We start from the raw sequence: 27,911 nt of genomic DNA on the forward strand, positions 1-27,911 counted from the left end.
GCATGTAGGTAACGTATGTATTGTTGATTTTACATGGTGACTATGGTGGTGGTACACAATCGGATAACAGATGACCTGCATACATTCGCATTCGTCAATCACTAGCTGCATCATTAGTTGGGGGATTATGACATCCGTCAATCACTAGCTGCATCATTAGTTGGGGGATTATGACATCCGCCAATCACTAGCTGCATCATTAGTTGGGGGATTACGACATCCGCCAATCACTAGCTGCATCATTAGTTGGGGGATTACGACATCCGTCAATCACTAGCTGCATCATTAGTTGGGGGATTATGACATCCGTCTCCTCGTGGGTGGCGGGATGTAGCCCAGTGGTAAAGCGTTCGCTTGATGCACGGTCAGTATGAATACAATCTTAAGGACATGCATTCCAGCTTTTTTTTTTTCATTCAGAGCCTTGGCTTCCATTTCAGGTAAAGATTTAAAACTATAGTACCATAAATAAACTACATCAAAAATAGATATAGTTTCTAACAGGTAAGGCCAAGTTTCTGGAGACAAAACAAACATGTGGTACATTTCACAGTGTTTAATTAAAATAATGTCATTGTAGTTCCAGGTGAAAGCAATAATTAACCAACAGTACAACCACAGATGTTATATATGCACCAAAGCTTTCTGGTTTGCATAAGATGATTCAGTTGAATAAATTAGTCCTATCTATATTGAATGTGCAGACACACAGAGTATTATAACAATACTGTACTAGAAACTTCACATTTTGAATTAGAATAGTTTTTTTGCAACTCTACCGTTAAATCATTATGTACCACTGTGTTCATTAACAATTTTCTTGCTCAAATTTTAAAGTTCAAAATGAAACAAATCAACATTCATATCTCTTCTTCACATAAATGTTCTTATCCACATTACCGGTAGCTGAATATACACAACAGGGCTACACCTGGCCTAAAAACAGTATTTTTTGTCACACCTTTATGAAGAAAACAAAGGGGCAAGATACAGGTATTACTTTAACCGATGGTGAAGGTGACAGTGTTAACTATTGTGTTAAAAGTTTCGCGTTTAGATTCGTTACATGCAATGTATTCGTTAAAGTAAATGTAAACCGACTGCGAGTGTGTTCTGTATTGTGATTGGTTAATTACATTCTTTTTCTGGGATCAAATTGACGATAACACCCGGAAAGCTAATGACGTCATTAGAAAATGTACTTACATTTTTAAAATGAGTTATGCACACATTTAATTCCATTATAGTAACTGGACTCTTGCAATATCTTACAACTGGAAGAAAGTTGTTCCAGAATGTTAGGATGTATGTACTAGATATGTGGAGTAGCTGTTGGAATCTTCTTGTATTAGAATATCATGAGTAAGTTGTGACATTTGCATATGTTGTTGTAACACTGAATTACAATATTGGAAGCATAATGGTTCTGGCATTCATCCTTTTGAAGATGTGTTTTCTAACATGAGACACAAGGCAATCAATAATTTAGAAATATTTTCTAGTTCTATGAGTCTTATAATTTTAGCATTATATTTCTATACTGTGACATCACTCCTTTCAGTTCATATATTATGCATGCAATGGTACATCTTACACACCATCACATACGTGGCTTATAGAATGACATGATCAACAAGAAGCAACGGCAGCAGGGTGACCAACTAAATGGAAATATTTTCCCGGAATTTTCTGATATTTTCATTTTATGCGCGCAAACACCCTTTTCAAAACAATAATTTAAAGTATGCGGAAATATCATTTTCATAAAAGTTATTTTAAACAGTGTGAAAAATGTCATGTTTGGATATATTTGCAAAATGACAATACAAATGAGTATATCATTATTTATATGTGAATTGCAACTTCCTCATAAAAAGACACACACACACGCACATACCATGCACCAAAATCATCAACAAGTTCACACAAAAAATCCCACTTTATTAGCAGATATTGTATTACAGTTTAAGACTCCTACCTACAGATTAGCAATAAAGTGACAAACAAACTTGGGACAAATGTTATCTTTATGTACAGGTAGGTACATTGGCACATATGCACTATTTCATGATATGCATGTAGTGGGGTCGAACTGATTTGTGGCGAACTGGTCGGGGAGGAAATGTCTGCTACCCACATTAAGACTGGCTGCCGTTTTGCATTATGCTTACATTACTATTACAGTTACACTTTTGGGGCACCAGTGTACACAAAATTGTGTTGTTATTTAACTTACTTGAATAAAATAATATCGGTAGGTATATTAATGTCATGGATGCATCATATAATAGATTAGTGCTGGCCAAATATTATTTAGTCAAATTTTGCATGGAAAGAAGATAATTGTTGGTTGGGTTTTTTGGTGTGATCGTAGCATTCTTCTGTTATGCTTTCATCCACGGTGGAAAAATTGCATACATCGCCATAGAACTGATGCGTGCCCCATAGGAACATAAGTCTATGATATTTAAAATATCTTTAAAATGAATATATAAACTATTCAAGTGCAAAAATAAGAAAGAAAATTTTCATATATGGCTTCAGTTTACTCTACATTTTCATTGGTCGGCTGTTGACAATAGACACATGCCTGCGGCCTTGGTAATGGCACAAAACTAGATAAAACTGAACTTGGGTTGAAATGAGTGACAAAGGTATTTAATTCTAAGAATATAGAATGTAATATGAATTAGTTGCTTAAAAAATTTTTTTTGGTAAATTTGAAAACAATTCCGGAATTCCAAGTATGTGATGAAAATTCCAGATTTTTCGAAAAATTCCGGAAAGTTGGTCAGCCTGCAGCAGTCTAACTCCTGACCAATGAGACCAATGAACCAATGAAAAGGGCTCATTACCATCTAGAGACATGTGCTAGACTGTTTTTGTAACATAGCTTTCTGGCATCTTTCTACCAGTTGATTAACTAGAATGAATATAGGCCAGTCAAAAATATAGTACTGTTGTTAGTTTTTCAATTGAAGTAAAAGTTTGTTCTGTGTATCAATACCACTAGTGTAAATTGATTAATTAATCATCAGCTATCGAATGTCAAACATTTTGTAATTCTAACATAGTATATGAAGAAATCTGCTACATTTCTCCATTAGCAGCAAGGGATCTTTTATATGCACTTTCCCAAACAGGACAGCATATACCTCAGCCTTTTGTAACCAGTTGTGGGACACTGGTTGAAACATGGAAAAACAATATAAGCTCAAAATGGGCCACCGTAGTTTTTCAGATAAACCACATAACACAAAGCATTTGTTTCCATTAATACATTCTTTTAAAGAGTATTTAAAACACATCATACCTTGGTGGAGTGCAATAATCTGAAATGTATAGCTGCTAACAAAAACGTGGTACCATCATTCAGATTCTACCCAGAATTAGTTTTATGATACACTGGACTTAAAGACAAGTTTTAGAAATATAATCATGATTACAAGTGCGTGATATCAGTATTTTCCATAGCTCATTACTCTGTTTTAGCATTTAGCTTGAACTTGAAATTTTGCCAATACTGATGTGAATCTGTCATTTATTTACCTTCGATATTCAATTGCTGATGTTAAATTAGTGGTTGGTGTTTCTTAAAACATTCATCCTTTGTTCACTCATTCATTGTAAAGTCTTAACATATTTACATACATTATACACATAATATATAAGTTTTGACCTAATGGTTTCTCCAGCACCAAAAGGGTTCAACCCAATGTGATTCAACTGAATGTATGTATGTATGTATGTATGTGTATATATAGATATATAGATATATCAAGATGATTAAAGATAATAAAAACTGTAAAAAAACATCAATCACATGTCCAATTCATCTTGAAATTCATTAAAAAATATATATTGGACAACATAAAATATATTAAAAACAATTAACACCAAACCAGAGGTTTGGGGTATGTGCATTTGGTTTAAACACCAAATATGGAATACATGTTAGGGACTTTTCTTCTTGGATGTTTTGCTTTGCATTTTTAAAGGTGTTTTCTTTGCCGTTGCTTTAGATGCTTCTTTAGTAATTTCCTTATCAATCTTGGCATGCTCTGTGGCTACGAGTTTCTTCAGTTCAGGCTGAAATTGAAAGATAAAGAACAAGTTTAATCCTGCAGTTTGCTATCACACTTTGTGACCCATTTCAAATTTCAAAACTAGTATGTATGCCTACTGGGTTTGAAGCCCACCTTAGGTTATGGGAGGTTTTCCATCCCTATACAAGCTAACAACTACTCAGTGTCATTTAGCTTGCCAGAATTGTCTGTTTTCAAGATGCTGCAAAAACAAATTTAAGGGCTGAGCAAAATTAACAGTGACATGTTTTTGCACAAGAATAATTGAAATATCTTCAAAACAGTAAAACACTGGCACTGCACATTCTTTCGACATTCTACACTAACAAGTTACTCATGTTATTTAATATTCTAATACAACTTTCATATAAGCCTTTTTTCCATTGGTTAATTTTCATGATAAATCGGACAATAGATGTATGCTGCCATGGGCAACCAGCATTTATTACAATAACAAAATTCCAAGAACTCGTCCAACACCTGTATGCTGTCACTTAGCCTCATGTTTGGTGTTTTCGTTAGTATATTAATTCCGCGTCTTCCATTATATTTAAACGTCGATATAAATAATTTTCCACAAAATTACTAACTTCAGATGAAAATGATGTTATTGTTACTATTTTGTTATTAGTAACTGTTAACACTTCATTAGCGGCAATGAGCATGCACTCACCCACCCCAAGTAAGGTCCGGTCACTGATCAATTGCAGCAGTCACAAGCATGTGTCTTGTGGTCTGCTCTTCTAGTTTGTTCTTAAAAGGGTGCAAGTAGGTTTATCAGAAATAATTATATCACAATCTGAAGTACTTAGAAAAAGTGTTTAGAACTTACTTTTTGTGACAATAAAATTGATAAAGAAGACAAGATGGAAATGAATTGATTTTTTAAACGCAATTTTAAACAACATTAACTGCTTTAAAATATCGCACAATTCTGAAAAACTTTTGAGAATAATACTTGCCCTTTAGTAAATGCATATTAGTTTATGTATTTATATCAACTTTAAGTGAAAATATGTTAGCAAGTTATAAACTTGTAGACCTACCCCACAAACGTGGTTTTTGTACAAAATTAAACCAGGCGAATTCCTTGAAATAATTCAATATGAAGTTGAAACACCACTCACAAATGTAAAGTCCAATCATATCCATATGTTTTGCAACAGAAATTGACAACCAACGACAAATTTTATTTTAGTGTATCCTGTATTACAATAAATCATGTTCAAAAGACAGACTACAGTGCTGATAAATTTACCATTTGGTTCGCTCCTAAGTTAGTGACGTCATGTGAAGTGAACAAAAAAAATATTACATCATACATTTACTTACTACAAGCGTTTTCCTTGAATATTGTAAGTAAGGAGTAAGTAAGGATAATATTTTTTTTATATTTGTGGGATTCTTTAATAAAAACACAATAAAATGTCTTATAGATACTCCTAATAGGTGTAGTATTAGAATAGGGATAATATCACTGTGTTTCGTTGTTCACTATAAGGATTTATCACAAAATGTTTGGATTTAGGGACTCAACTTCGTCTCGTCCCTAAATCCAAATTTTGTGATAAATCCTTATAGTTAACAATGAAACACAGTGATATTATCCCCAAATCAATAGTTTTATGTACATTTAATAAACCTTCTCATTACTAATGACAACTACTAGCAAAATAACAGGTGTACAGGCTTCCATTTTTGTAGGAGGGCAATCTGATTTTTGCCCTAACTAAACAAAAATGTCCGAATCTGGATAACAACATTTATTTATATTAGCATCACTGTCCAATGGCTATATTGGGTTGCAAATGAATTACTAGGCATTTTTACATTGATTACAACTAATATTGTGGACAGGATGATGGAAATACTTGGTGAAAAGGTTTCAGGCAAGCTCATTTTGCCCGAATATCTCTATATTCTTTGCCCGAATTTGAAAATTTGCTCCAGCACTGGGGGCAGGCACTTATGCAAAAAAAATAAAAAAATACTTACACCCCATCCCAGCAAACCAGCCAGTGCATAGCAGCCATCATCACAGGTAGATTCCTTGAACACATCTCTGGGGGGAAAAAAAAGGATTAACGGTTATTTGTTTCTTTTCAGATATGTTATTTTCAAAATAGTTAGAAAGGTCTGCCTACATTTAACTGCACTGAAATTGTTTTGCATTTGAACAGCTGTAAACAATCCAACCTTATATTATATTTATCCAGAAGACTTTAAAAACCAGGATATGTGCTTATAAAGCTTTAGTCTAGACTCAAATAACTAACAATGTTACATGCATAGAGTTTGTATGGTGTTGCCATTATTATGATGTCACTCTATTAAGAGTTGTGAGTCTAGACTCAAATAACTAACAATGTTACATGCATAGAGTTTGTATGGTGTTGCCATTATTATGATGTCACTCTATTAAGAGTCGTGAGTCTAGACTCAAATAACTAACAATGTTACATGCATAGAGTTTGTATGGTGTTGCCATTATTATGATGTCACTCTATTAAGAGTCGTGAGTCTAGACTAAAATAACTAACGATGTTACATGCATAGAGTTTGTATGGTGTTGCCATTATTATGATGTCACTCTATTAAGAGTCGTGAGTCTAGACTAAACGTTTTATAAGCATGGGGTCCCAATCCATGTAATTGACAGGTGTGTAGTGCCAGTTCTGACAGTTCGTCTACCATTTGGGATTAGAATATTTACGTTAATAGTGGTGAAAAGTAGACATCTTTTCTGTGTTGTTAAACTATAATTTATTTTGTTGGTACACCTAAAGCATACAGTATGGCAGATATCTGCTAGACAGAAATGAATATTTGTGAACACTGAAAAGTAAAAAGTAAGTAAAAGGAGAACTCTTCCAGCTTAGCTTACATTAACTTAGTTAAATTAGTTTTAAAATGCCAGATGAACTTTGATAACACGGCAAAAAAAGAAAGAAAAAAGAAATGTTTTATTTAACAACGCACTCAACACATTTTATTATGGTTATATGACGTCAGACATATGGTTATGGACCACACAGATTTTGAGAGGAAACCCGCTGTCGCCACTACATGGGCTACTCTTTCCAATTAGCAGCAAGGGATCTTTTATTTGCGCTTCCCACAGGCAGGATAGCACAAACCATGGCCTTTGTTGAATCAGTTATGGATCACTGGTCGGTGCAAGTGGTTTACACTACCGGTACCTATTGAGCCTTGCGGAGCACTCACTCAGGGTTTGGAGTTAGTATCTGGATTAAAAATCACATGCCTCGACTGGGATCCGAACCCAGTACCTACCAGCCTGTAGACTGATGGCCTAACCACGACGCCACCGAGGCTGGTAAAAATTAAATAACACGGCAAATGCAGAATAGTTCTCAGGCATAAAGTTTTCTTTTTATGTCAAGTGTTGCATGAAAACTAGGTCACAGTGATTTAGTTACAGATGGCATATACCAGCTTCTCATGGTTAAAGTTGGTTTTGTTTAACAGCACCACTAGAGCACACTGATTTATTAATCATCGGCTATTGGATGTCAAACATTTGGTAATTCTGACTCGTGGTCATCAGAGGAAACCCGTTACATTGTTTTTAATGCTGCAAGGGATCTTTTATATGTACCATCCCACAGACAGGATAGAACATACCACGGCCTTTGATAAACCAGTCGTGGTGCACTGGCTGGAGCGAGAAATAGCCCAATGGGCCCACCGACAGGGATCGATCCCAAACCAACCACGCATCAAGCAAGCGCTTTACCACTGAGCTATGTCCAGCCCCAACTTGTCATGGATACACAGTTTGACAACATTAGTCCCACACGCTTTAATGAAGTTCTGCAGGACATATCACCTGTAGTTGTTTTCTCCATCAAAGTCAAAACCACCTCCTCCAAAGAACAGGGCAGCAAACGGGTCCATCTAAAACAAACATATACATTTATTTTTTTAATAGTATAAAAATTTAAATATTTTACCATTTGAGCCAAATGTAAAACTTTCATGTAGACCTAACTGCAACTGGTTGATGCCAATTTCATATCAGAAAACTAAGGCTTGTTTAATAAATTTCAATTAATTATTCTGCAGGTTAAATAAAAACAGGTAATTTCATAAACAATTTAAAAAAACCCATTAAAAATAGATCTACTTTTCTTATTAGTGTGTGTGTGTGTGTGTGAGAATGAGTGGATGAATGAATGGACTGACAGATGGAGGGATGTAGTGCTCAAGACTTCATCATCCTATCCACCGTATGTTAATTTTTTGTGATAATCTGATCAGAAGCTGGTTCAATCAGTGACATAATTTATATTTTTGGTAACAGGGGCCTTGACCTGTGATGCAAAGAGGTGATGTGCTGATCCTATTTCCTACCTTTGACACAGAGGCCAAATGTGAACTCATTCAAATATACTCAAAGGCAAAAGTTATTGTGACACACAAAAGACAAAGATAATTGATGATAAGTTTTTACTGCTGTGTATGAAACATTATAACATGGAAAGAGAAATGTCCGAAGGTATGGAAACGAGCAATAGTCCATGAAAAGGGTGCACCTGCCATATGCAAATGAGCCACAACTCTAGAGGGGGTCCAGAGCGAAGTTCACACAGTCAGTAGCGAATGTGTCCACCTTGAACATTGATACAGGCACCGTCGTCTCATTGAGGCCATTAAACGCTGGAGAAAGGGATGGTACGGGCTGTGAGGGTTGCTGGCTGGAACCTGTTTCGCAGATGTGTGGTTCGGATCCATGTGTCTTGGCGAGGGTTGTCACGGTTGGTCGGCCACTATGTGGACGATCCCTGACATGGTTGTTTTGTTGATATCGTTGCTATAAGTGTCATATGGTGTTTCTGTGGATGTTGAATTGATGTGCGACATCACGCTGCGAGGTCCCAGATTCAAGCATCCCTATGACTTGCCATCTGTCATTTTCATTAAGGCGTGGCATGAAGAAATTGCATCAAACAGTTCACTAATGGTGTTTTTCTGACTTCTGGACTTCTGAAGGCTGCACAGAGTGGCAATGATTTTCGACTGAATGTCTGGTCTTATATGGTGAACACTGGACAGGATTTCTCCCGAATATTCCATGTTTCTTGCACAAAGCATGCAATCGCTGCAACAACTGCTTGATTGCATTTCTTTGAGCTGTTTTATGCACATTTTCTCTGGTTTACATCCATAAATCCATTCACAAATTTATTACTCCAAACAATCCATGTCACAATAACTTTTGCCTTTGAGTATATTATGATTCTATTCCTATGTATGAAGTTTCATGATAATTGGCTGAGAAATAAAGTCACTAAAATAGTGATATTGTCGTGTCACATACATATGGGCAAGAGGCTATACTCCATCAATGACTCCTTGCATGGGGATAATAAGGTAAAGCAATACAATGCTTTCTACTATATTTTCTATTAAAAAGGGTGGAAATATGATGTGAAATATACAAATCAGATCTATTTTTGCACACTTGATATACAGCATAGGACTATCAACTTTTACCTGATTGTGACAATCACCATACTGAACTGAATAATTGTACGTAATATTTAAAATATTGTTTATCAATGCATAAATATCAAATGCATTTGTGTTCACATTAAAAACTCACTCCAGTCATTCCTTTCTCCAAATTAATATACAGTCTTGGTGTTGTAACAGGAACTCTGCAAATAGAAAGTAGAAAATAAATAATCTTCAAGATATTCTGTTTAGTTTCCAAACAGTTCTTTGTTAATTTTGATGTCATTTTTTATTTATAACAGAATTAATCATAAAATAGAAATTGTGGATTTTAACAGTGAAGACATTAGGCTACAGAAATTTAGTTACTTCTGTGGTGCAGAAATGGAAAATATTTCACTAGCCCTCTGGACCAGAACCAACTAAAACATACTAGCCCACCAGTATTTTTACTAGTCCGCCAGCCCATAGAACAATATATTATTGTTTAACAATACTGTAATATACATTTCAAATGATAGATACAAATTTGACAAAAACATTATTAACAACACTTGGTTGGCCAAGTGATCAACATCACGTGGCAAACAAAATCAAGCCTGCCCCCCCCCCCCCCCCCACCCCCCAAACCTTGATTAACAAAACAATAATTATTTAATATATTCGGGAAAAGACAACTTTTTCACATTTCTTTCATATAGATTTAGAAAATTCAAGTTACATCACGAAAATATTTAACAGAACAATCCATTCAAAACACACTGGCAACATACTTTCAATGTAAACAAACAATTTTTAGGTAGTATTGACCTTTGACAGGCTTTGTTTCAGGAATGTTGTGCTTGCAGTTTGTAACTCCAAAGCCGTTTATTCTCAATGCAGTACATGTATTGTATATTTCGTCATAATTCTGAACAGTTTGTTTGAATGATTTAGAATTATGACATGGCTGATGCAGAGTTACAGATTCGATGGGGAAAAAAAAGGTTTAGCCATTGGACTAGTAGTTGTATTTTTTAACTCATACGTCAGAATTTGTACTCATATTTGGTGAGCAGGCTTGTACTTTCTGCACCTTTGGTTTCTTGGTTTTTGGATACTTTTTTCCTCCTCAAATCATGTGTTGGAGGGGACATTTTATAAAAATTTAACAGGAATGAAACAGAAAGTTTGTTTTACACACATTAAACCATGGCTCTTATGTATGACAACATACATTAACGGCTATACTTGGACTAGAAAATAAGATAAGATAACTGACTGCCACAGCATTTTCAAGGGGTCGTTTTATTCACCTTGCCAGAAACAACAACAACAAAGGCCTTCAATATAAAAAATGGGGTCAATCCTACATCTATCACACCTCAACCAATCATTCTACCACTGGGTCAAAACACCAGGAACTAAATCTGCACTACTGGCCTTGGTCTACTGGCCTTGGTGGTGTAGCAGTTAAGCCATTAGACTTAACTTTGGTAGGTACTGAGTTTGCATCCTGGAACCAGCTCCCACCCAGAGTGAATTTAACAACTAAATGGGTAGGTGTAAGGCCACTACACTGGACTTCTCTCTCACTCACCACTCACCACTAACCCACTGTCCTGGACAGCCAGCCCAGATAGCTGAGGTGTGTGCCCAGGACAGTGTGCTTGAACCGTAACTGGATATTAAAAAATATGTATAAGCAAACAAACAAACGGGGAATTAAAGCTGTGTTAATTACAAGGGACTCTCAAAAGGTAGCCTATTGGGAAGGGTGAATTCATCAATCATTAAGTTACATATTATTACATACATGTAGATAATTCAGTGAAGAACTAGATACAAACCTTGCTGTCAGGGAAGCAAATGGCTGTACAACTAAAGATGTCCCCATCACTATCAGCATATCACACTTGTTCATATCCTGAAGTGAAAAGGACAAAACTGATAGTCAAAAATGATTTCACCCTGGTGCCTTGGACTCTATTCTATGCAATTTGTTCGTTACAGATGCCTTTTTACCATATAATTAGAGTATTTACCATATACCTTGTAAGCAATAGTACAATTATAATTAATGATAATTATACAATTGCTTACATATACAACATGGAATTAGTGGTAAAGGCATGGTGGCAAACCAAGTAGGGCACCACAGCACTTTTCTTGCCATTGACAACGTCCAATTTTAGGGACACAATGACAAGTAAAGAGGGGGAAAACCATGACACTTGCTATCACTGGCCTGGTAAAAGCAAGACCCTGTTAAAAGTTTGCTCAACCATTTTGGTTACATAAATATACTTACATCTGTCACACACTCAGCAAATCTATCCGGAAGTTTCTCACCAAAGAAGACAATATCTGTAAAATTATTTACACAAACAAGGTTTAATGGTTTGACAAGAGCTATTTCTAAGATTACAATATAAATTATCGAAACCAATGCACACATTATGAACTTAAACCAAATGTAATCATTCTTGAAGGTACATTTAACACACGCACATATATATATTCATATTTTGTTTTTGAATAAATTAGGAAAAATTTAATTTTTGGACCTTCCGACATCGTCTTATTTGGGTTGATCTCTCAGATGCCAGTCATCATGTTAGTTCTTTTTGGGTTTTTTGTCTTTGATTCAACATCAAAATTAAGAATGACACGTCAAGCAATTTTTCAATTCAAATTGGTAAAAATAAAAAGTTAAAAAATGGAATTATCTTTTGCTAATTTTTATGTGGAATAGCATGTTATTTACTACTTAATGCACTATATACAGCTTTTCATGTAATACAGCACAAGTTTCATTGAAAAGTACCTTTAAATTGCTGCTAATGGCTGAAGGTATGCCAATAATTTAAAAATATATAGTTGAATTAGGAGATAACCATACTGAGTTTTTAGATTTGCAGGTGTTATTGTCTATTTGATACCGCAAATGTTATTTTTTTAAATTAAACATTTGTGGGCATCAACTAGACAATAACACCCACAAATCTAAAAACTCAATATGGTTATGTCCATTGTAAATTAAATCGTTTTTCTACAGAACTGACTGTATATTTGGTATTTCTTGAAAAAAATACCTGGCTTCAATCTAACTGTAGACCCCTGAATCATCAACTTCACCTGTTCCAATTGCTAATGACGTCACCTTTAATTACGTCATTAGCTTTCCGGGTGTTATTGTCTATTTGATCCCGGAAAAATAATGTAATTAACCAATCACAATACAGAAGACACTCACCGTCAGTTTACAATTAATAGAAAAGAGAAAGAGTTCTAAACTTACAAGTCAATATAATAAATGAAAACAAAGCTTGTTAAGTTTGTAAGTACTCACCTGGTTTAACAACACCATCACAATCTGGTTGGTCACATTTTGGGACTGTATCGGTGAATATTTTGTCTGTAAATCAAACATAAATACATCAGTAACTCTCAGTTCAAAGGAAACAACAATACTAGCTAGTACAACTCTTATTTCAAGTGCACTAACAATTATACCAGTAACTGTGAATTCATATAAAAACGCCGACTGCACAAGGTACTGAGAAGTCTAAGAGAGACCCAACATTTATTACTCTCTTTGGTACATTATACATTAATGGCTAAATTTAGGAAGCCTGTTTTTCTTAAATGCAGGTATTTAAGAAGTGTAAATGTATGTGGTTACACACATGCAGGCCAAAAAACAGGCTTTGTAAATTCGGCCCTAAATGTCACGGATTAAAGACAATGCTATCTGTCCTAATGGCTCGCTGAACAGTCACTCCCAACTCAATTTATGGTTAGAGGCACATAGAGCCTCCACGAGTACTAGAGTACATAGGCACGGGTTGAGTATAGCAAGACTCAAGTCCGTTTACAGGACTCGAGTACTCGTGTAAGGAACAGGATAGGATAACATTTTAATGCACCTACACATGTATATCCAATTAAAATTCAAGCACTGTGCAAGGAAGAGCATTCTCATTCAATTATATTTTGTACGTCATTTTGCAATATGCTTGCAGCAGGTTACATTAAAGGACTATGAGAATGTCTGCAATGAAATACAATGGCATGATTTCGCATTCCATGTTCAGCATTGGAATTAAGATACCTAATACAATTTTACTTTATTTTTTAGTCTCATTGTCATCTAGTGTAAGTGTCGGGTACTCGAGTCTGAGTCGAGTTTGACCCTTGAGTACTCAAGTCCAATATTTTGGACTCGTGGAGGCCCTGGATACATACAAAATCTATTATCGTAAGCAGTAATCACAAATGGTATAAATAAACAGAATATAGCTGTAAAAAACATGAAGCCAATATACATTCATTCTCATTACAATCATAAGTTCCATATGTTTACTAATTGTAAAAATGTATCCGTTATCAACAGACAGCTTTTTACTGAAACTAAATGAACTTCCAGGGGGTAATAGTAACATGATGCATCAAACCAAACTTATTAGCTTCAATCTACAGTTATGCTAAATAATGGTGTGTGCACACCTTTAATCCAGTCTTGTGTAAACTCCTTTCCACAGATCAGACAGTGTGACGTGTGAAACGTGCCGTGTGCTTCGACAAGTTTGTCTCCATCCAGACCACTCACTCTTTCCAGTGTGTCAATATTCTAAAATAAAATCAATTATCGGTAATGTAATATCTTTACAGCAGAATACTGGGGTCGTATTGCATTGTTATAGTTCATACAGTAGAATGACCATGATATTACACTGACTTATATGGCTGTCCACCTATAATTATAAAATATGTTTTCTTTAACATTATGCAGAGTTCGACAAATCCGCTAGCCCGACGCCCGTGGCTAGTGGTTTTTAAGTTCCTTCCTTATCGCTCGATCGTGTTTGTTGTTTGTTTTTTGTTTTTTTCTCTCGACTGAAATTTCGTTTAATAAATTTGATTGTGATGTTTGTCATCGAATAATATCAACAACGCAATCAGTATATAATAATAATCCACTTGAATTAGGTCTGCAAACTGCAGTAACATGCTATTTCTACATCGCCACAGTTACAGCATGCATTGTTAAGTTTTGCCCTTTCAAGTTTCTGGCACAGGAAATAAGTCTAATGACATGCGTGTTTTGATTGGTTGGACACGTCACGTGGTAGTTAATCTCGCACATATGTTTTAGGCGAAGAACTTGGAAATCACCAATCGCGACGACAGGTTAATCTCAATCAAGTAAACCCCAGTCATGCTTTGAATTTCAGTTTGTTTTATTTACCTATTGTTTTCTAATTTAACACTTCGCTGACATGTGGTTATCGGCAATCAGGAAAACATTTACTTTAATGGTAACCGCACATGCAATGACTCTGCTTGGCCTATTACGTGTAGCGGTCTGGATAATGCGTCACAGCTGCCGATAAATATGATACCTTTTTTGTTCATTAATTAACAACGGATTAGATGTCGCCGTTATATTCTTTTGATATCAGTGTGACACGGGATAATGCCCTGTATTTGAGCAATTGGCATCACCGTCCCTGGCGACATAAATAGTAGGGTCCTGAATGTATAACCCACTACCGAATACACTGAACCATCTATTACCATGTGTCACACTGTCGTACCCTCATTTAAATTTAATTATTTTGATAGTGGTTTTAGATGTCAACCATGAGTTTGCTCAATTATTTTTCCCCGGAGGGAGGGCAAAAGCGAAAACGGAACAATGACAATGGATCACACTTGACAAAAAACCAAACGTACAACACGACATGAAATGAAAGTTACAACATGATTTAAGTGTTTGTTTTATTTTACTGTTATACTTGAAAATGTGTTATGTTACAAAAATTATATAAAAATCCAACTATAATTGATCAGGAATTTGGGCTAGTGCTTTATCTTGGTGGGCTAGTGGTTTTCACAAACCCACTAGCCCTGTGGCTAGTGACTTTTAAAAATATTTGTCATACTCTGCATTATGAAGTGAACAGGCACTGGGAAATTTATGAAAAACTGAAACAACTAACAGTTAGACAGAATTGTCTTATCTTGATTTAATTTTTCAATTTCCATTAATTAAATATCAATTTAGAACATCTATCAGCAAATATACCTTTAGTCTGGTCAGTTTTAGATAATAGATGTTGAACATATTTTTTTTACCTGTGTGTAATGTCTAAGAAGTTTGCCTTTATCATGAAGCATTTTGATGAAGTAGTGACATGGTGTTGGCTGCAAGAAAGGAAAACAAAATTATACTACAATTTCGTCTATTATAATTTTTTTAATTATTAATATTTTTATTGGAATCATGCTTGGGTGTTATCAATGCAGGTGGTGATGGTAGGTAGATGCCTCTCCAGAAAAATTAAAAAGTACCCTATATAGTTATCAAGTGTCCATTTGGCTAGCTGTAGAAGACATATATATATATATATATATAGCTTTATCTCATTCTTTATTCTTCCCAACCACACTGAAGTTATTTTAGGCTATCTGCAGTGCTATTGTTGAGACAAAAATATGAATAATGCTGACACTAATTTTTATTTTAATACATAATCTCTAATTATTAAATGATTGAATGAATAAAAAAAATTAATGGAAAATCATACATGTATGCAAGTCAAAGAACAAACATGGGAAAAGAAATTGAAATTGCAGCAAAAAAAACATAATTCCGTCTTTATACTGGTATTTAAAAAAAACACCCCAAAAACCACTGAATTACTAGTATATCACATATATAAAACAACTTTTGTCATATTCACCTTAAAGTGTCCAGGAAAAAGTTCTTTTGCCAGCATAAAGAACGGTTCTGGATTTTCCTGTAATATACAAACAGAAATGAAATATATATATGTATTTTTAAAAGAATCTGTTATTTTCAAGATAAAAAGATGTTTATTTTGGAATCATTATCAAAATTGTGCCCATTATCTTATGCAGCAGACACCAATTCAAAGGTATAGACATATCACACCAATGTTATGAAAACACAATTTTTGACACTGTATGTAGTGTATGGATACCATCTGTAAGACTGTTATACCTTCAGATATGGTGTCACATCTATGCTGGGATGGAATATGGAAGAATAGAAAAACATGTTTCTATAAAGGGAAATAATTCAGCTTAATGAAGTTATTTAATTGAAAAAACTTATCACTTTGAGTTAAGACATATTTTTGGCACAGGCCCATAGTAGGGAGGGGGGGGGGGGGGGGGGGGTGGCCAGGGGGGACTGGGCCCTCCCAATAATTTTAGTGTTTTTTTTTTTTTTTTTATAACCATTACATCTCGAATGAATGTAAAAGTTGTAGTGAGACTAACGGATCGAGATTAACGGCGAGAGTTACAGTAACAGGCAAATAACCTTTGAATCAGGTCTCCGGACCCCTAAATACCTTGTGCCTTTGGCACTTGTTCAATTGGGCCCCCCTAATAATGTCCACCATGCTACGTGCCTGTGGCATAAAAGATAAATCATTTACGAATGACTGACATACCTTAAAGTAATCTATCGCAAATATAGCTTGTGGATCAGGCAGATTGTATTTCTGTAGGTTGTGATATAAACCACTTTCTGGGCTACGGAAATCTGGGATGCCAGCAGCTACAAATATTTTTTTTTAAACTTAAAAATCAAAAAGTTAAGTTAAAACAAGTAGTAAGCAAAAAAAAACAACACATACATGTATAATATGAATTTTCAGTTATTAGCAAATGATGGAATTACCATAACACAATAAGACATTTAACGGTATTAATATGTAAACTAAATGCTTTCTGGCAACTCTTAAGTATCAGCATGTAAAAATGTAAGAAGAAAACCATTAAAAGGTATAAGCAATAGTAATTCCCTATCCCTAGTTATGATTATTTTCAGCAGCCCTTGCAGTTTGCTTCATCAATATTTTGCTGTCTGAAAAATGTCAACCTACATTGTGAAATTTTAAACACATATTATCTATCAATTTAACTGTTCCTCCAAACCGATCCTTGACATAATCTCATAGTATAGTGTACAGAAATACAAAATCACATGAACACAGTCATTTGTGGTTTTAACTAGTAACTGGTAATAAATATATCTTATTTTGCCTGGTTTCTGCAACTAACAGTGCTTTTTCTTCACATTTTAACATATACAGTCAAATGTTATCTTGATGCTGAACCAAACGGTGAGAACTAACAGTTGTTAAGAAATAAAACTAACAGTTGTTAAGAGATAAAACTAACAGTTGTTAAAGATCAAAGTAACAGTTGTTGGTGAAAAGTGTGCCATGGGCCCATTTCTCAACCATGAGATACCCGTGGCTGATGAGACAATGTTTGACTGTATTTCTTGCTTTTCTAAATGACCATCAGGTTTCACCTCATGTTGATTACATGCAATCTTTTTAAAATTAGCTCCACTATTACATGTGGATCTAACAGCAGCCAGTTGGAGCTCATGTCCACCAATCAAAACCTTACTTGCAGAATCATGCCAGTAATTTAAAAATAATTTGAAAACATTCCGAATTATCCTGAGGGTATACGACGTTTCGTGTGAATTACGAATGCCGTATTTAGACCAGTAGAACTAATTTTAATCAGATTGCTAACAACACTGCGTAGACTCCAATGTCCAGGTAACATTTCGTCTGTAAATAATAATTTAAATATTGACCAATCACACTTCACCTTTTAGAACGTTATTTGGGAGTATACAAATTCTAAAAATATCAGGCGAGTCTATTTTAGTGGCCGCAGTACAACGAACCATACCAATACGTACGGGATGGGTTATCAGTCTTCAATTTTACATTACAAATTATTTATTTATTTAACAAAAATTATAATAATAAATCAGTCTTCAGTTTTACATTACAAATTATTTATTTTATAAAATAAAACATGTTTTAAAGCATTCGTAATTCACGCGAAACATGTCGTATACCCTCAAAATAATTCGGAATGTTTTCAAATTATTTTTAAATTACTGGCATGATTCTGCAAGGTTTTGATTGATGGACATGAGCTCCAACTGGCTGCTGTTAGATCCACATGTAATAGTGGAGCTAATTTTAGCTAGATTGGATTACATGTACCTGACATACCATTAGGATCACATGATTTGTTGTTTTAAACAAGAACCGTGTAAACAAAGTACTGTAAATCTGGAAGATAATGCATTGTAATAATATTACATTGGGACAGGTAATCACTGTTTCTTGTTCATTACAGGATTACATTTTAATGACAGGTAATCACTGTTTCTTGTTCATTACAGGATTACATTTTAATGACAGGTAATCACTGTTTCTTGTTCATTACAGGATTACATTTTAATGACTTAAAACGGTACTTTCATGCTAACAGATGCACACATATGTTGGGTTGTTTTTTTTTCTTTCTTTTTTTTATAAATTCATTGTATTGACATATGTCAAGAAATTATTGTGTCAATACATCCATCAGATGCATTAATATCTTGCTCGCATTAATTTCATGATTAACAGTATATACAGCGAGCTATAAAATGTTAAACTGAACACAGATTAATAAAGTAACAGGTGAGTATTCAATTCATGCAGTCACAAGTTTAGAAGAACAATGTGTCACATCTGAAAAATAATGTGAGGTTAATTAAGTGCAATGCTGAACACAACAAATGTAATTAATTAACCCAAAAGCACAGCATTCATAATGTGTATTGCAAGTCTATACCAACAAGTCAGAATATATCAGAATATGTCTTTACAGAAGAAACCTAATTTGTTCTAGAGCCAAAATCATATGGCAACCTGAATGACAAAATAATTAAATTATAACCAACAGTGTGAAGTAACTGTAAAAATAAAACTTGATGCAATGCTTAGAATGAATATTTGACACCCTATAACAAACAAAAGTACCGGTCATAAACAAAGATTTTTGTTTTAATTTAGGCAATATAAAGTCTGTATTATTAAAAGTGTTGACATTAATTGTCACCATATATGAATCCTTGATGCTGCACAGTCAAGTAATCTTCATACTATTGTTTGGTAATTTACTCCTTTACTCTTTGTTTGGTAAATGGATCTCCTGATAAAAATCTATTTCTAATTTTTTTTAAAGTATATATTTGACAATGAATTTATTCATTTTTGTTTATTTCTTTTTAAAAATAATTAATATAAATTAAAAAATTTAATACTTTTTTCTGAAAATCAGTTTGGCAGCCAGACATTCACCGAGTACTGACTTGTATCCAAATTAATATGGCAAGAATGTGTTCAAACATTCTAGCCATTCTGCTGAATCATTGCTTGTGGGTGCCGCTTACTGTTCATCTGTTCCACTTATTTCAAACGATAATTATAATTAAATATTACTAATTTAGCAGCTAACACCACTGTTTTCCATTTCACTGTTAGGATTAATCCATGTCGGTGGACCCATTGGGCTATTTCTCGCTCTAGCCAGTGCACTACAACTGGTATACCAAAGACAGTGGTATGTGCTATCCTGTTTGTGGAATGGTGCATATAAAAGATGATTTAAAGATGCCTTGCTAATAATAGAAAAATATTGTGTCAAAAATTACCAAATACTTGACATCTAATAGCCGATGATTAATAAATCAATGTGTTCTAGTGATGTCGTTAAACAAAACAAACTTTTTCAATTTTACTGATATATATCAGTGGTTTTATAGTCAGGAATTGTGTTTTATTGATGAGGACAGTCAGGGCTCACCCAGTGCCCACAGCCAGTTTAGCCAACTGCTAATTGTTATATGAAGCAACTACAACATTTAGGAGCTGGTAAATAAAAATGGTGTTTAAATTAGCCACATTTTAATAATTTTTAAATAAATACTAAAACAAATACATGTATCTAAAAACTGGCTAAAACTAAATTCTGTCCAGTGTGATCCCTGGATAGTAGGACCAATAAAATAAAAATAAAAAAAGGAAGAGAGAAAAAAAAAAAAAAAGGCAGAGGATTATTAAGTTTTTTCTTCTACCATTTACAACTGTTGAGACATATTCAGATAGTCCGACTGTATTTGACTTTGTGACACACAAGAGAAAACCTCACATGTTGAGATTCCTGCCCCGGCTATAGTCACCACATTGTTACACTTATCACTCAAAATATACTTTGCCACTCCTTCTATTGTGACCTCTGGCAATAACTTTTCTGGAGGGGTGGCAGAAATATGAAGAGCACTGACCATAAAGTTTTGAAGCCAGCTAGTCTCTGAAAATATATGCATTGTCATCACATATTCACATGGTTACAAAAGAACAATTCATAATACATGGACGTTTTCAACACACAGCATGGATTATATTTGCCGACCTCATTTCTGGAAAAGAAACAGACGTTTTCATATGGTCTAGTCTAATTTGGCACATGGATATAGTCCAGAAGTTAAAACTTTAAAAGACACAAAATTTCATTTATAGACTTTCTGAATGAGAACGTTTTTGATATATAGTTACTGAACTTTTTTTTTTTTTAATATTTAAGGTTTTAAAGTGCATTAATTCTTTACTCCATACTGCATACCTGAAAGCTGTTTACTTTTTATACCTTATAAGACATCATTAATAGCTGACCTCTTTAATTCTTTATTGGATATACATGTATATGATTATTTATGATTAAAAAAAAAAAAATTCTACATAAATACATGTATTATGCAAAACATGAGGAAAAAGAATTTTTAATCCTGCAGTAAAAATATGATTCCTGTAGATTTCTTGGTGTAAAATTCATATTATATTGAACAAAAAAAATTAAACAAATAATAAATAATAATTAACTTTTTATATTGCTATGTACATGTATCCAAAGGTGCAACCATGACTGAGGTTCTCTTTATCTAATAGTGCATGAGAAAGGGAACAAAATATGACTACTAATTTTTATTTGGGAAAGTAAATTATAATATAAAATTGGTAACTAATATAGTCCAACTCACGTTTCATTGATCTAGGACATACAATTCGTGAGAATAAATGCTAGATACAAAATCCAAATGTAATATTCAGTGCAAAAGATGATACTATTAACACTGACAAAATCAACAACGTAGCCTAAATTTTCAAATCCACAAATTTAGCTTAAAGGTTTAAAGCCTGAAATGTATCCTAAAACGGGGGAAAAAAAGAAAATGAAAAAAGTGACATAGGAAAACAGACATCACAGATGATATTATGAACATCCTTATGTTGTTAAATTAACATATTATTGAAAAGTGTTAATCGCTGGACAATTCCATGTACCATGAGACCATGTACAACAGGATAAAACTATGTCAGACACAACAGAGTTGTTGAAACTCACATGTGGATATGCCTGCTCCTGCCATGGTAATAATATTTTTACACTTGTCACTCAGAATATATTTAGCCACACCCTCAAAGGTGACTTCTGGTAACAACTGTTGTGGTTGTTCAGATATTTTCAAGGTATCCTTCAGTTTTTGTTCTAGTGAGTCCACTGAAATAATAAAAAACACAACAAAAACAAATTACTGAAGGAATATTATATTGAGAGTGAAATTTTAAGACTATCATCAGTTTGCAGGCTGGTTTAATAAGTTTGCATGCTATTTTAATCATTGTTTTAAACAATATTTTTTACATCTTCTTATGGCAGTGGCATTGGTCAACAGACTTAAACCTATGACTTTTTCCTACAAATTTAAAACAGTTACATTCATATAAAGCAAGATGATATACACTTTGAAGGTAAAACTATTACTCACTTTCATTTTTGTGAAATGCAAATGTGATTGTACATCTGCATGCACCTAAACTGAATCCAAGGGGTGATAATTATTGAGTTCCACATTTGAACAAACAGCTCTTCCCCTCTGAGACAGATTAGTTGAGCTGTTATTTTTCCCCCATTGAGGATATTTAACAGTGTTTCATTTCCTCACAAATATAAGGACTAATTAAACAGAAATGCATCACTTGTGCAAGCAATAAATATATAGTTTTTGAATACATTAAAAAAAAAAGAGTTACTTAAATTGTTCAGATAAGTTTAAGTTTTTATGTATTTAAAGGCATAATGTCACGGATTTAAGGACTGCACTTCTCTAAAAATGGATAATAAATAAAAATTACATTAATTGTTGGAAACTAAATCTAGCTATCGCATCACCTTAACTGAACCATGATGGAGTGAAATCCATGCCAACCCTCTCAGCAATTTTAGTTTTTGAATTATGGACCACTGCCATAATTCAATTATTTTTACAAAATATCATTAATAAATGGAGTATGGTGGTTATGAAGATGGTTGAATAAAGTGCATTTAGGGACAAATCGAATTATTTTTGTTCAGGTAATAATTTGTTAGACCATTAAATAGGTCAATGATCTGTGACAATATGCCTTTAATAGTACACTCAGGATCATGGAACAGTAAGGAAAGTAACTCTGTAGTGCTCAATTTTACTCAGTTATGGCCATCGTACTCAATTATGATTTGGGTTAAGTGAAAAAATTACTCACTGACATTACTAATGCTCAATTAACTTGATTAATCACATCACTAATGATAATAGTTAGATAATTATTCCGTTTTACTTGCTAAATATGCAATATATAAAAAGTATCACACATATTTACTTGGTACAATTTTATTCTCATGTTTTTTTTATCTAAATGACAAAATGCTATATATAACACATGTACAGTTTAGTATAGACTAGATGCTGCTAAAAGGAATGGAAGGAAGGAATCAACATCATAATCCAATGAAACAAGTTCAGAATTTATCAAAAAGAGACCAGAACTATAAGTTCTACGGAATGATGCAAATCAAATATTCCATAAATTATCTTTACCTTTCTTATCGCCATCACCCGTTTTGCTCCCTGATGCATCAGACAACTGCTATATAAAAAATAAATATATAATGTTCACTGTATAAATAATCTACAAATACATAAAAGATATGACATGATAGATAAATGAACAAAAGTATACACTGCACAGGTTTGGGGTTAATGGTATCAGATATACTACTCAAAAGAATTTAAGGGTCAGACGATATTTTCGACATTATTTTCTGAATGTCAATTATATTAGCTAGACCATAATGTCACGCATGGTATTGTTCCATTTTGACGAAAGTGGGTCTAAGCAACCCATAAATGAATTAAAATCCACTGTCATTGACACTGTCGACTAGTTCTAATGGTGAAAACATGCTTACATTTGCACGTAAATTAGGGCGAAAGCGAAAAGTCTGCTAAGTGCCCATAATTTGCTTTTTCACAAAGCGCTTCATTTGCACGCTTTGCACGTGTATTCCATGCTCTCAATGCTGAATTTCCGTATAATTGGAGCTTGCGTTCGTGTACGGTGCACACTCCAAATTCGACAATGGTACGACTTCAACTGACTATCGAAGATCGAGGAAGGGCTATTGCTTGGCTTCAGGATGGCAATACGCAAAGAAATGTTGCTCTGAGACTTGGTGTCAGTCAGAGTGTCGTTGGCCGACTGTGGCAACGGTACCAAGCAACAAATTCTGTTCGAAATCGTCCACGTTCGGGAAGACCCCGAAGCACTACAAATAGATAGGACTGCTACATCACCAATATGGCTCTACGTCAACGCACAACCACTGCACGCTGATTACGTGACAATCTGCGGACTGCGACTGGAACTCGAGTGTCTGATCAAACCATACGCAATCGTCTGAGAGCCAATAATCTACGCTGCCGTCGCCAGGCTGTTCGACCACCATTCCTACCACATCACAGAACGGCCAGACGTCACTGGTGCACGCTTCATCTGCGGTGGCAACGTGTTCAGTGGGGTCGAGTCATGTTCACTGATGAGTCCAGGTTTAGTCTCCAGTTCAACGACGATCGGGTTCGTGTCTACAGACGTCCTGGGGAGCGCTTCGCTGACGTTAACGTTAGACAACGTCACCGGTTTGGTGGTGGCAGCGTCATGGTGTGGGGCGGCATCTCTATCCACCACAGGACCCCTCTCTATGTGGTGGATGGCAATCTGAATGGAATCCGCTATCTGAATGAGATTATCCGGCCGTTGGTTCTCCCAGGCCTTCAGCAGATTTGCGGCAGGACAGTTCTGCAGGATGACAATGCCAGACCCCACCACGCCAGGGTGGTAACAGACTTTCTCAGACAACAAGGTATCGCCAGGATGGATTGGCCAGCATATTCGCCTGACTTGGCCCCAATAGAGAATGCCTTGGACGAATTAGGCAGGAGAGTTCGGGATAACCATGCCCCTCCAGCCAACCTTCATGATCTGGGTCAACTTCTTATGGCAGAGTGGCAGGCCATTCCCCAAGAGTTCTTCAGACGTCTGATCAACAGCATGCGGCAACGATGTGTTGAGTGTATTCGCGCCAGGGGTGGATTCACACACTATTAAACGAATGTTCTAATGTGTAAAATCCATGTTTGACAACCTTCAACTTTGACAGCATGTCATGTGACTTTCTTGTATACAGTGACGTTTATTTGTGGTTTTTTGTAAATATGGAACAATAAATAAAAAAATTGCTGTAGTTTACATCATCAATCTAATACACTCTGAAACTTATTTGGTTATAAATTTTTGACCCTTAAATTCTTTTGAGTAGTATATTTTAATAACACCTGTACTGAACTAATGGATGGATGGATGGATGGACAGAAGGATGAATAGATGGATAAACAAATGTATGGAAAGCAAAAACTATAACAAATGAGACAGTGCTAGACTATAAGTATGCAAAAAACTTAAGTCTTTTATTAACTGGGAAATCTGAAAATCTGGTCATATTTCTGTGAGGACAGAGAATCATTCCCACTACTTTATCATTTATGTCATGTATTCATAGTTAAATGTAACCTTGACTAACATTACAACCCAACATACATACATGTATGTTTTAAGCTTAGTCTAACAAGTCTAGTAGGATTATGGCAATGCATACAGAATAATAACTCTTTAAGTTGTAACTATGCTACATGTAGTTACATAACATATATATATATTGTTCAAGGTATTCTTACTTCTTTGGAATCTTGTGCTCCATCAGCCATGGTGACTAGTGATTATGTTTGACAAATTTCTAAAAATAGAAATACAGCTAATCACCTAGTCATATATATATATATATATATATATATATATATATATATATATATATATATATATATATATATTGAAAGGTAGATTTTGTTAAAGTGAAAACTTTTTGGGGCTAAACTTTCCTTATTTCTTCACTGCTATAAATGTTTGACAAATGGATTTAAATTAGGCTACATAAGGTTTAATAAATTTGCCTTTAATATGACTAGCAAAATAAAAATGGAGATCTGTTGACATTACTGTATTTAAAATTAAAGCTTATGACCAGTAATTCCTTGTAAAGTAGTCACTTTAATTATATTATGAAAACTGTTAAAAAAAATATTTGTATGTGTATGGTACACATATTTCCTCTACTCCCAGTCCCCCACAGACACATATCACATGGATTTGTACATGATCGACTCCTCCATCCCACGCCCAAAGACACCTCTTTGTTCTTCCCCACCACTATTTAGTAAATATTTCCTAGTTGGGCAAGACTTCATTATCCGCCCACCCCAATATTTGGTACATTTATTTTTAGCGGTCGACCTATTTACAGCCCGGAGCCCGAAAGTAACCCAGAATCAAAAACAGAACCCGGATGTTAATGCCGATGTATATACTGTTCATATTTAGCACAAAGATACACCTCGGTATGATGTATTTAAATATGTTTTAAAAAAAAATGTAAAGTCAAGATAAAAAATTGTAATGTTTTTCTTTAAATATTTTTTTTCATACATTTTTTTTTTTTAACATATATAAATACATCATGCTGTATCTTTCTGCCAAATATGAACAATGTACACCTAGGCATTAACGTCCGGGTTGTGTTTTTGTATCCGAGTAACTTTCGGGCTCTGGGCTGTAAATAGGCTAACCCATTTTTAGGGTTGTTGGGGTACGTTAGAGTTGTTCATCATAATTAACCTCGAATCGACAAATGCAAGTGCAAACACAATGCTTAATTTTGATGAACTAGTCACAGTTATGTTAGGGTTACTGCTAGGCGCTAGGTACATCGATGTACGTCAAGTTTTATTTTGTTGAACTAGTTAACAGTAGGTTAAAACAGAAAAATTTAAAGTTTAACGACTCAAAAAGTGACACTCACTGATGTGTACCGTATCTGACTGAATCAGTCACGACTTACAATGTCAGCGAAGGAAATTGAAAACAAACAGTTCACTGTTGCACAAGCGATTATTTCTGATCCCACCAACACTTTCTCTCGGGTCTCTTACACGTCTCATTCAATACAAGACAACTTGTTCCTAAACGTAACAGTTATTTCTTAACGGAAGTTGACACAAATCGACATTCGGATAACCTCGCATCTTTTCGGATGTTACGAAAAAGAGTGAAATGTTCCGAAATATTTATTCGGAATATTTCGGCTGATTACGGAATCTTCCGCTGGGGCTTTAGGGGTGGTGCTATAGGCCTAATTATAATACAAATACAGCATTAACCCTATGGGGTTGTTCTTTTGAAGTACTTGTGTGTCAAATCAAATAGCCTTTCAAATGATGTTATAATAGTAGCCTACTTTGGCGATTACTTTGAATTAAATCATGATACCGGTAGGCCTACTGTTTAATGCGATCTGCGGTATCTGCTGTAGACTTAATGACTGAGCTCAAAGAAAGAAAGCAGAAAATCAAAACATTGGTATGATTCAGATTGTGCAATCCTTAAGAACAGTTTGAAATTATTATGCTCCAAATTGCGTAGATACCCATTCTCTCCTCAATTATTACATGAATTCACAACTACTCGTTCTAAATATAAAATAATAAGAAGAAGAATTTATATCGACAAGGTATACTAAATCAGCTTGAAAGTTTGCACGACGTAAACCCCCATTCTTTCTGGAAATCATTCAGTAAACTAAAAGAATCGAAAACAAGCACATGTGGAGAGAAAAAAATAACTCTTGACAGTGACCTTTCTTCACAAATGGACGAACTTAGTAGGCTACGTCAATTCAAATAATGATAAAATATTCAATGAATGAAATAAATCTATATCTATACAGGAAAACTTAAAATACAACAAAGCATGTGGTCCGGATCTTGTTTTAAATGAAATGCTAAAAACTGGTCAATCACAAATGGTTCATGTGCTGCGTAGGCCCCAAGATCTTCAACCTCATTTTGGTGAACGGCATTTTCCCAAATTCATGGAGATGTAACTTTTTAACACCCCTTCATAAAAAAAAAAGGAGATAAATACAACCCAGGTAATTACAGAGGCATCGCTGTAGGAAGCAATCTTTGTAAGCTGTTTT

At 34.6% G+C, this 27,911-nt stretch overlaps 1 protein-coding gene across 9 annotated transcripts; it reads right to left on the minus strand.

Moving 5' to 3' along the window:
* Positions 1 to 541: 541 nt before the first annotated feature.
* Positions 542 to 26,953, minus strand: LOC121371204 (NAD-dependent protein deacetylase sirtuin-2-like). Of its 9 annotated transcripts, none has more exons than XM_041496921.1 (15): positions 26,775 to 26,953; positions 25,558 to 25,616; positions 23,365 to 23,410; positions 21,849 to 22,004; positions 17,030 to 17,136; positions 16,292 to 16,348; positions 15,684 to 15,752; positions 14,052 to 14,175; positions 12,895 to 12,960; positions 11,854 to 11,909; positions 11,393 to 11,469; positions 9,712 to 9,766; positions 7,936 to 8,003; positions 6,081 to 6,147; positions 542 to 4,089 (listed from the first exon to the last, which is right to left on the minus strand). In XM_041496921.1, the coding sequence occupies exons 2-15, from the start codon at positions 25,585 to 25,587 to the stop codon at positions 3,955 to 3,957; spliced, it is 1,113 nt and encodes a 370-aa protein (XP_041352855.1). In that variant the 5' UTR covers positions 25,588 to 25,616; positions 26,775 to 26,953; the 3' UTR covers positions 542 to 3,954. The 9 variants fall into 9 exon arrangements, with proteins under 9 accessions (XP_041352855.1, XP_041352854.1, XP_041352852.1 ...); XM_041496920.1 differs by having other exon boundaries at positions 26,736 to 26,953; XM_041496918.1 differs by having other exon boundaries at positions 23,365 to 23,413; positions 26,775 to 26,952.
* Between the last annotated feature and the right edge of the window lie 958 nt (positions 26,954 to 27,911).

This window comes from Gigantopelta aegis, chromosome 4, assembly GCF_016097555.1.
Source record: "Gigantopelta aegis isolate Gae_Host chromosome 4, Gae_host_genome, whole genome shotgun sequence".
NCBI classification, from domain to species: Eukaryota; Metazoa; Mollusca; class Gastropoda; order Neomphalida; family Peltospiridae; genus Gigantopelta; species Gigantopelta aegis.